This window comes from Labeo rohita, chromosome 8 (assembly GCF_022985175.1).
Source record: "Labeo rohita strain BAU-BD-2019 chromosome 8, IGBB_LRoh.1.0, whole genome shotgun sequence".
Classification (NCBI taxonomy): Eukaryota; Metazoa; Chordata; class Actinopteri; order Cypriniformes; family Cyprinidae; genus Labeo; species Labeo rohita.
The window spans coordinates 14,404,503-14,416,235 of record NC_066876.1 but is presented as its reverse complement, the minus strand read 5'-3'; the positions used below and the strand labels follow the sequence as shown (position 1 = coordinate 14,416,235).

The 11,733-nt window shown below is 29.5% G+C and overlaps 1 protein-coding gene across 1 annotated transcript in view; it reads right to left on the bottom strand.

Moving 5' to 3' along the window:
* Positions 1 to 2,350: 2,350 nt before the first annotated feature.
* The window catches only part of mvb12bb (multivesicular body subunit 12Bb), a 70,150-nt gene continuing 60,767 nt past the window's right edge, over positions 2,351 to 11,733 (bottom strand). Inside the window, exons 8-10 of the mRNA XM_051118005.1 lie at positions 11,439 to 11,497; positions 9,662 to 9,721; positions 2,351 to 3,364 (exon numbers count right to left, since the gene is read on the bottom strand). Coding sequence (XP_050973962.1) covers positions 3,308 to 3,364; positions 9,662 to 9,721; positions 11,439 to 11,497 — 176 coding nt within the window. The 3' untranslated portion in view covers positions 2,351 to 3,307. The remainder of the gene's footprint in view (positions 3,365 to 9,661; positions 9,722 to 11,438; positions 11,498 to 11,733) is intronic.

Genomic DNA, 11,733 nt, shown 5'->3' with positions numbered 1-11,733 from the left:
GAATCCATTCAGGTGCTCTCCGGATCTGGTGGTAGCACTTTTAGCATAGCTTAGCATAGATAATTGAATCTGATTAGACCGACAGCATCTCGCTCAAAAATGACCAAAGAGTTTTGATATTTTTCCTATTTAAAACATGACTTCTGTAGTTACATAGTTTACAAAGACAGACGAAAAACGAACAGTTGGCGTAATAATCAAGGAACTTTGCTGCCGTATCATGGGTGCAGCAGGCACAATGATATTACACAGCCGTCAACTCTGCCGTCTGCATCTCTGCATCTACAAAAACTTAGAGCCGGTCACTTTAAAGCACTGCGTAATATCATTGCGCCTGCTGCACCCATGGTACGGCAGCAAAGTTCCTTCATTATTACGCCAGAATGAGAGTATAGTTCCTAGCCATATCAGTCTAGAAAATCACAACTTTTCATTTTCCATCAGTCTTAGTACACAATGTAACTACAGAAGAGTCAAGTTTTAAATTGAGAAAAATATTGTCATTATATGGTCATTTTTGAGTGAGATGCTATCGGTCTAATCAGATTCAATGATCTATGCTAAGCTATGCTAAAAGTGCTACCACCAGACAAGGAGATCGGCTGAATGGATTCGAAAAAGGTAAAACTCTGTTTAACTGTAGGGGAGTTGGAAAATGAGCCTATTTTTAAAAAAGTGGAGTGTGCCTTTAAAATAATCCCCTGCAAAAGTTTGGGAACCCTTGGTTTTCCAGCAACTTTTGCATATTTGAACCCTTTCCAGTAGTGACTGTATGATTTTGAGATCCATCTTTTCACACTGAGGACTCAAACACAACTATTAAACGGGTCATTGGATGCCCATTTTCCACAAGTTAATATGATTCTTTAGGGTCTTAATGAAAAGTCTCTAATATACTCTGATTAAAAATTCTCAATGGTTTTGTAAAACAACACCCTTTTTACCTTGTCAAAATGAGCTCAGCAAAAATCATCTCATTCTAAGGGGTTGTTCCTGTAAATGCAAATGAGCTCTGCTCACCCCGCCCCTCTCTACTCTCTGTGGAGTGACAATCTTGTTTAATTTAGCCGCGTTTAGCCGCATTTAGCCGCGTTTAGCTGCGTTTAGCCACGTTTAGCCGCTAAACTTCCTAACTACCACGTTATAAGGAAAGGCGATCGCAAAGATTCATAAAAAACCGCTTATGCTCACTTCTGCTGTAAGTGAAGCTGGATCATGAATGATTTGCGCGAACATAGACAGATATATGTAGATCGGGAGGTGCATTCCATTCACAAACAAACGTAATCCACTGCATCTTCAGCGGCTCAGATGTCGGGAGTAAATGACGACCACTATGTTCATTATTACATCCAGCAACACAACACCTCAATCGCTCAATCGGAGATATTCTTGTCTAACTTACATCTCTGCTCTGGCATCGAAACAAGGAAAGTTACTGGACTGTGACAGCTGGTCTGAGGTAAGACACTCATGTCAATCAGCTATCGTGGGAGCGGCCTCTGTTGGTGTGACAGCACACTGACAGGCATCTGAGAATGGCTCGATTTGAAGAAGGGGATATTATTTTTACAGATTAATTGAAAACCACTGCATGGATTTGTATCATTATAGGGTAGATTTGGACATACACTGCCAACACACATTAATGTTCAAACAACATGAAAAAGTGAAGTTTGCATCCGATGACCCCTTTAAGTACAATTTACCTTGATCTTCAAATTAAAAAGTTTTCACCCCCCAGCAATGCATTGTATTTCCTTCTGGAGCATCAGTGAATGTTTGAACCTTTTTTAATAGTTGTGTTTGAGTCCCTCAGTTGTCATAAAAAGATGGATCTCAAAATCATACAGTCACTGCTGGAAAGGGTTCAAATATGTAAAAATATGCTCAGTTTAACTGTTCAGAACAAACAAGCGACTCATGAACAACCATCACAAAAAAAAAAAAAAAAAAAAAAAAAAAAAACAGCCGTAAATCATCCAGGTAACCACACACAGCATTATGAACCAAGGGTTCCCAAAATTTGGAAGTGGGTTATTTTAATAATTTCAGCTATTTTCTTTTTTGTAAAACAACTTAAAAAATAATAAAAAAATTACATGCATTTTGTATGATCTCTCTTATTTTGTTAAAACTATTCACATTTTCACAGATTCTGCAAGGGGTTCCCAAACTTTTACATGCCACTGTAGATAGAACAAAAACAGAATAGAGAGTGCTAGTGTTAGAGAGTCAAGATTTTTTTTTTTTTATATATATAAAAATAAAATAAAACAAGTAGACAGAATATAAACAGAACAGAGAGTGCCAGAGTTAGAGGGTCAAGGTTATTAATTAATTTAATTATTTATTGAAAAGTACAATGTCAAATGCAAAAATTTATCCTAGAGCTTTTAAAAACATTATTTTTACTAATAAACTAAATAAACAGACATTCAATAGTAATTCCTATTCAATCCGACTGTTACTGTCCTTTAAAAATCAAAAGTAAAAAAATAAAAATAATAAAATAAAATAATAATAAAAAATTAAATTAGGTAGTTTTAAATTAACCACATCAACAAAAACCTTTACGAAAAAAGTTGAGCTTCTTCTTGAGCAACTCCCTGAGAACATTTGTGACCCTGGACACACAAAACCAGTCTTAAGTCGCTGGGGTATATTTGTAGCAATAGCCAAAATTATATTTTTTTCTTTTATGCCAAGAATCACTAGGAAATTAAGTAAAGATCATGTTCCATGAAGATATTTTGTAAAATTCCTACTGTAAATATATGAAAACTTAATTTTTGATTAGTAATACACATTGCTAAGCACTTTATTTGGACAACTTTAAAGGCATTTTTTTTGCACCCTCAGATTGCAGATTTTCAAATAGTTTTATCTCGACCAAATATTGTTCTATCCTAGCAAATCATACATCAATGCAAAGCTTATTTAGCTTTCAGATGATGTACAAATCTCAATTTTGAAAAATTGACCCTTATGACTGGTTTTGTGATCCAGGGTCACATTTATGTATGTAAAAATTAAAGTCAAAACACAACCCATTTCACCTGAAACAAGATACTGAATAAGAAAAAATATGCAAGGAAGGACTTGATTTTTATCCATTTGGGTTGATCACATTAAAAGTCTTTATATGGCACAAGGATGGAAGAAGTTTTCTGAAAAGAAACACGGCCAGGAAGAATACAGCAGTAGTGTAAGTATTGGATTCTCAGTTAGATGACATAAAATGAAGGCTCACAACACTGTTGGATTTCTTATACCAGTGTTAATGGCGAATCTCCACTCTCTAGAGTCACTGGCTCCATGTGAAGGCTGCAGCGCTGTGTTCAATGTTGAAACTATAATTGTACTGTAACATAAACAGAAAACAAAAAGAACATTGACTTTGCCAATTCAACAGCAAACAGTGTTGACAATAATATTAACAACGATACTGATATTTTTCTGAAAGTAGCGTAAAGTTCACCACTGCATCATTTCATCCAACAGCAACTATTACACTTTAGTCTTCCTTCCCTCTCCAAAACCTTTATTTCTGACTTTGCCTAGTAAAAGCTGCTGAATGGCGCCTCTTAGTGTACGTAACCAAAAAACACAGCCACTAAATCATGAAAATTCAAAACGCATGAATTACACTACACCTCTTATATCACAGCACGCAAAATCTCATAAATGATCACTTATTTAAGCTTCCGACTTGCCTAATAAAATTATTACATCTAGAGGCCCTGAAATTAGGTCTAAATACAGTGCAGGAAGATGTCACGGATAAAGTTTTAAGATGTGACAAAACATAGACAGAATCACAAAAAATTATGCTGATTATGCATCATATGTTCACTCAATTTACTGAATCACCGACCCTTCAGCTACTCTGTAAAAAACACCAAATAATAATCATAGACGGTTATATTAAAAAAAAGTTTACAAGCTTAAACAAGCTTTAAAATGGCTAAAATAGGAGAAATGGGAATTATATTATATAAAAGTACATTACAAAATTGCATTTTTTCTAAAAATATATAGAAATAAAATCTATAAAATAAAATACAAAATAATTAATTACAAATAAAATAAAGGCTGAATAGATTTAATGTGTTTACCTTCATCATTTTAAAATGGAAAACAAATAAAATAAAAATAAAAACAAAAATCCTTGTTTTAACCTCTCCCTTTTAAGCTTTCTAACACGCTCTTGTAAGCTGTTATGCAGATTCACAGCACTAGGTGATGCTGGAGGATCACACAACAACCTTGTTCTTCCTTTCAGAAATCTGTCTCTCTCCTTCATCTACCTGCAGCAAAACTGCAAGTTCCACCAACATGTCACATGTCACACGCCGCTTAGTTATAATAAAAAGTCACACACAGCACCTGACTAAGTAATAAATAAACAAGTATGTGTGTGTGTGTGTGCGTGCGTGCGCACATGTATAAATGATGGATGGGAAGGAATGGGCTGTTATCACAGAGTGCATGTATCACTGCCTGCCATTTTTACACAGGCCCGTGACAGGACAGTGACATGCGGAACATGGGCGGCAGCCTCCGAGATGAGCAGATCTTCATTTCCTGTTCCTGCTCAGAGCAGGTGAAAATATGTGACATGTTGTCTTCATTAATTCCCCCTTCATTTGAATATCCAGCCGTGTGCTCTCTGGGTGTCCTCTCAGTTTCTTTCTCCCTCACTTGACCAAATGTACAGTCACACACACACGTCCATTGGAAGTACATTATAGCATGTGACAGGTCTCGTCTGGTTTAAAGTGCCACACTTTCAAACATGCATGAAATCACACATTGTGTATATATTCATATTCCATTTTTTATCATATTTTCTAGGTAGCTGAAAAAACGCACACACACAGACACACACACACACACACACCCGAATCATTAGCCTCCCTTCAATAACATTTTTCAGCTGTGCAAACTACATAAAGACGTCAGCTCAAATCACTAACTAATTAACACTTAAAAAGACACAAATTAGATATGCGTGGCTAAAAGCAATTATAATCTCTACGAGTTTTGCAAATCATTTGGGAAATGAAAAGAATGCGTAATTGCTGGAACCAACATCTTCAACAAAAAAATGGCTCAAGTGATGCTTGTTAGGGAGCAGTCTTATCGACGGCCCCGATTGTGATTACGCCGCTTTTCCGCAATTACATGTGCATATGTTTAATGTCACAAAATGCCTCTTTTTAATGAATGTGTTTTTAATAGAATTAGCAATCAGTCAATTACGATGTGCGTCAAGGCCCTGAGCAGAGAAGTTATCATCCAGAGACTAATGAAGGAATACGTGCCGATTCCTACTGGAAATATGTATTCGGCTCCCGCTCTCTAAATGCAACTGAATTATATTATACGCTCACTTAAAACTGAGATTTTAGTAGCGCTTTACATTACGGCATCCGTGTTATGCTCATTACGCATTGATAAAATTAATTACTGCTATAATAACAATTATAGTATGCGATTACAAACAGCACTACAAAATAAGTATTAACATAGGTGTATTATTTAGTGTAACACTAGGCAAGCACTGACACAAAAACTCTAAAAATAAAATGATAGAACTATACAAATATATATATATACAATTAAAACACACACAACTATATACAAATGAACTACAGTTAATATTATTTAGTGCAACACTATACAAGCACAAGAAAAAAAATAATTATATAATAAAAAAATATAATTATATAAAAAATAAATGAACTACAATTGATATTTAGTGTAACACTAGATAAGCACAACACAGAAAGCCTTTAACCCCCTGTGACCTTTGTCACAAAAAGACTTTCATCGTTGTCTTTTTCCCTATCACGCTTTAGATATCATAAGAAATTATGTATCAGCTGAAAACTTAAAATTTCAAAATTCATCTTTTGAAAACCATTTTAAAATCAGACGTTGCATTACCATTGAAAATGTACATTTAAATCATATGACAATGTTTTTATTCATAAATTATAAAAATTTAAGTTTGAATAATGCATTTTATGTCTATGTTCAAAAATGGGAGTGAGAGTTAAAGGGTTAAAAAATAAAAAAATAAACTTATATAACTATAAAAATTAAAATGTATATATAAAATTAAAAATACACACACACAATTATATATAAATGAACTATAACTGATATTTAGTGTAACACTAGATAAGCACAACACAGAAACTCTGAAATTCTTTATAAAATAATAAAAAAAAAATACATTTAACTATAAAAATACAATTTTATATATAAAATTTAAAATGCACACACACACAACTGTATACAAGTGAGCTATAACTGATATTATTTAGTGTAACACTAGATAAGCACAACACAGAAAGTCTTTATGAATTAAAAAAATACAATTATATAACTATAAAAAATAAAATTTATATAGATGAGTAAACGCACACACACACACACACACACACACACACACACACACATTATGCACAAATGAACTATAATTGATATTTAGTGTAACAAGATAAGCACAACACAGGAAGCCTTTAAAATTTTTAAAAATATAAAAAAAAATATATAACTATAAAAATAAACATTTATATATAAAATTAATAATACACATTACAATGCATATATTAAATTAAATACACGCACACAATTATATACAAATAAACTAAAATCGATATTATTTAGTGTAACATTATATAAGCAATATGAAATATATTATATTATTAAATAAAAATACACACGCAATTATATACAAATGAACTAATACTGATATTATTGAACTATAATTGATATAAATATATATGCATAAATATATATAAATGTATATTTATTAAATCAATTATTATATAAATAATTATATTAAATATATTATTAAATAAAACACAATTATATTCGAATGAACTATAAATGATATTTAGTGTAACACTAGATAAGCACAACTTAGTCTATATTTTTTTCTAAAATTAAAAATATGCACACATTTATTTATATACTTATATACAAATGAACTATAATTGATATTATTTAGTGTAACATTACATAAGCACAACATATATATATATATATATATATATATATATATATAATAAGTATATTATTACAATAGTAATAAATAATAAATTAAATATATTAAAAAATACACACACACATATATTAATATTAATTTTCTTTATCTATACATAAACGCACATATTTTACATATGACTGAAATTACAAATACCAAAAAAAAAAATCTTATAAGAATTTTCTCTCTCTGTACATAAATGCACAGTTTATATTTTAGTCTCTCTCTCTCTATACTAAAAAATGAATTTAAAAATAAATATTAATAATAGTAATCATAATACTCATAATAATAAACTCATATAACGTCCCTTAAAAAATGTAAAATTGACTTCCTTTATTGTTCATGTCACAGGGTCATACACAAATGCAATATATGGCCAATAGTGAGTGATTCAGAGCAAGAGCATCCCGGCTTGCATTTTTGACAGGGTGGCAGGGAAACGGCGTTCCAGGTCGAAGATGCGGCTGAAGAACAATAGCTGTGGATGCTCTCACACTGATTCTAATTATCAGGGCAGCGCTCCGACTCCGTCGCCGTCAGCCCGCGCTTCTCCATTAATCTTGTGCTGTCGCCCACCTCACTAAACCCAGTGCTGTTACACTATCTCTGCTTTACTTCATCTGCGGAGCCTGCGTTAGGCTGTAATTAATGAATCCCCCCCTCCCCTCGTGCTAGGTCTGCTGCTTCTAATCACAGGCTGCTTCGAGGAGAGATGCGCCATGAAAAGTGTTGATGGGGAGGGGGGTCAATGTGATAGTAAATATGTAGAACTAAACAAAGAGAAACTGCCATTCCAAAACAAAATCCTGCTGTTTTCACATAATTTATTCCAGATATTCGATAATGACTTGTAATGAAATGAAAGCCATTATCAGTCTTGTGTGTCGCCAAGTTCATTTTATCTTGTTTTTAACAAAAATTCCAGGCCATGAACTACTGCCTTTTGCACAACATTTTTATTACATTACTGCTATTGCTATTATTGCTAATATAACTAACAATTTGAACAATAATAACAATGAAACCTTTTGTTGCTTTATTGCAGATGGCTACTCTCTCAACATAATTATCATGCCATTTTTGAAACTTAAAAATACCTAAAATTGTACATTTAATAATAATAAAATTAATAATGAAACCTTTTGTCACTTTATTGCAGCTGCCTGCAACCAGCATAATTATTTTTCAGTTTTACACTTTCACCACATACTGAAGAGAAAATCAACAGGAACACTGACCAAATTCTAAATTACGTGTTTAAATAATAATATAAATAATGAAAGCAAATGAGAGTGAGAAATATTAACTATATTATTAATAATAAAATAATAAAAAAAATTAAGATTATAATAATTATTAATATTATTATTTAAAAATAAATATTTATTTTGTAAATAATAATAATAATAATAATAATAATAATAATAATTATAATTATTATTATTATAATTATAATTATTAAATAATATAAATAATGAAAGCAAATGGGTAAAAACAACAACGATAATAATGGTTAATATGATTATTTAAAAATAAATATATATTTTGTAAATAATAATAATAATAATAATAATAATATATTATATGTGTGTATGTGTGTGTTTAAATAACAACAACAACAATAATAATGATGATGATGATGATGAGAGGGAATGAGAGTGAGAAATAATTATTATATCATTTAAAAAAAAAATATGAATAAAATATATATATATATATATATATATATATATATATATATATATATATATATATATATATAAATTATAATACATAATAGCTGCCTGCTGCCAACAAAATTATTTTTCAGTTTTACACCACATACTGAAGGGAAAATCAACAGTAAAATTAACAAAATTATTAATTATGTTTAAATGCTAATTAAAAAAATGAAAGCAAATTAGTGTGAGAAATAACAATTATGTTATTATTATTATTATTATTATTATTATTATTATTAATAAAAATAATAATAATAAAGATAATAATTTTTATTATTGTGGATCAAAACAGATTTTGTAAATTATTATTATTATTATTATTATTATTATTATTTGTTAAAATTTAAATAATAATCATATTGGCATATTGGTAAAAATGTATCATATTTTATATATATTTAATATAAATAATAAAAAATAAAAACAATTTTTTTTTTATTATTTAATCATATTGGCATATTGAACATCTGAGGCCACATATAGAAAAGCTTAAAAGATAACTGTATAAAACTAAAAATTACACACACAAATAATGAATAATGCGAGCAAAAAAATAAAAAATAAAATAATATATATATATATATATACATATATATTATTAAAAAAAAATATATATATAAAAAGTATTATTATTTAAAAATAAATATATACATTTTAAAATAATAATAATAATAATAAAACCCTTACAAGCTAAATGTACACTAAACCTTTTTTCTAACCTTCTAAACCTTTTTTGTTAAAAAAATATATATATATATATATATATATATATATATATTGTGAAACAATACAAAATAATGTGTGTTAATATGTATTTAATACACACTCGTAGGACGAACCTGAGCACCTTAGTCTACCTGAGCATGTTTGAACTTACTTCATCTTCAATCTCTTGTGGTGATTTGATGGTAATGTTCAAGAAATGGAGTGGCTCTATCTGGAAAGAAAGAAAAAAAAAAGACATATGAAAACAGACAGAGGAAACATTATGGTGGTGCCCATGGTTAAGTAAGCATGCTTAAGATCTTTAATCCTCTCTCTCGCTCTCATTCTCTCTCTGACAATAAGAACAGAGCTCTTGTGACAGGGGCCAAATGGCCCTCCATGAGCCAGCTCTGCCTGGCTGCATGCATTCATCAGCTGCAGATCCATTACAGTAGTGCTGAAGGCTTGTGCAGCACTGACTCCACATCACAGCTCAACATCTGGGTGGGATGAGGGGGTCTAGCAAATTTGGTTGGATCAAGTTGCATAGTGACAGATCTATCTGAACTATCTGTCTGTCCAACCAATGAAAGACTGGGGAAATGTTTAGGAAAACTTGTCATTACTGTACAATAAGGTTCCATTTGTTGACATATTAGTTAATGAACTAAAAATGAAAATTACTAAATAAGCATTTATTAGTCTTGGCTTATATTCATTTCAACATTTATTTAATTTTTCATTTCAAAAGTAAACATTATTATTATTGAATGTACCTGAGGTAACACAAACTAACAATGAATTATGTTTTTTGAACACTTTGCAGTAAGGTGTCATTTGTTAACATTAATTAATGTATTAACTAACATGAATGAACAATACATTTATTACACTATTTATTCATCTTTGTTAACATTAGTTCATAAAATTGCAGTTGCTCATTGTTTGCTTATGTTAGTTCACAGTGCATTAACTAATATTAACACAACTTGTGATTTTAATAATTAACAAATGTTGAAATTAATATAAACTAAGATTAATAAATGCTGTAGAAGTATTGCTCATTCTCAGTTCATGTTAACTAAAGTAGTTAACTAATGTTAACTAATGAACCTTATTGTAAAGTGTTACCTATATTTTTATTATAGTTATATACTATATAGCAGTTATGTATTATATATTATACAGTATATTTTTCATTAACGAATGTTAACAAATATTAATGCATTCTTTAACAAATGCATTGTTAATGTTAGCTAATGCATAGTTAAATACTTTATTAATAATAAATAATTTTATATTATTAGTAACATCGAACAAAAATGTTCCATTTGTTAACATGAGTTATATTATGTTAATGAAATAACAATGAAAAATAATAAATAAGCAACTGAGGTAACACAAACTAACAATGAACACTTATATTATATATTTAATATTTTTTATTAACTAATGTTAACAAATATTAATACATTCTGTAACAAATGTATTGTTAATGTTAGCTAATGCATAGTTAATGCAACATTAACTAATAGAACCAAAAGGTAAAGGGTTAATTGAATATTAATTATTATTATTATTAGTATTATTATAAAATGTATAATTTATTAAAATTAAATAATTGTATATTATTGGCAAGACTGTACAGTAAGGTTCCATTTGTTAACATAAGTTATATTAGTTATTGAACTAACAATGAAAAATACTAAATAAGGATTTATTATTCTTGGTTTATGTTCATTTCAACATTTACTAATACATTATTAAAATTAAGCATTTTATCTATTAATAATATTGCAGAATTAAATTTAAATTAATTAACTAATAGAACCTAAAAGGTAATAGGTTAATTCATTATTAAATTAAAAAAAAAAAAAAAATAATAATAATAATAATTATTATTATTATTATTAATTTATGTATTTTTTTAATTTTAAATAAGCACTTACTTCTTCTCTGGTTGTGGAGGTAGATTTTTTGGAGATCATGAAGGGTATATCATCCATAGCTGGAAAGAGAGAGAGAAAAAAAAAAAAAATATATATATATATATATATATATATATATATATATATATAATTGATAATGAGGTGATTATTACTGAAAAACAACCTCAACAGGGTGATCAGAATGTTAAGCCAGATCCTGAAAAAAAGACCTCCAATTTATCAAAATGTAAATAAATAGACATGAAACATTTTAACCGTGTTTTTTATTAGAGAAGAAAAAGTGTGAAATCATAAG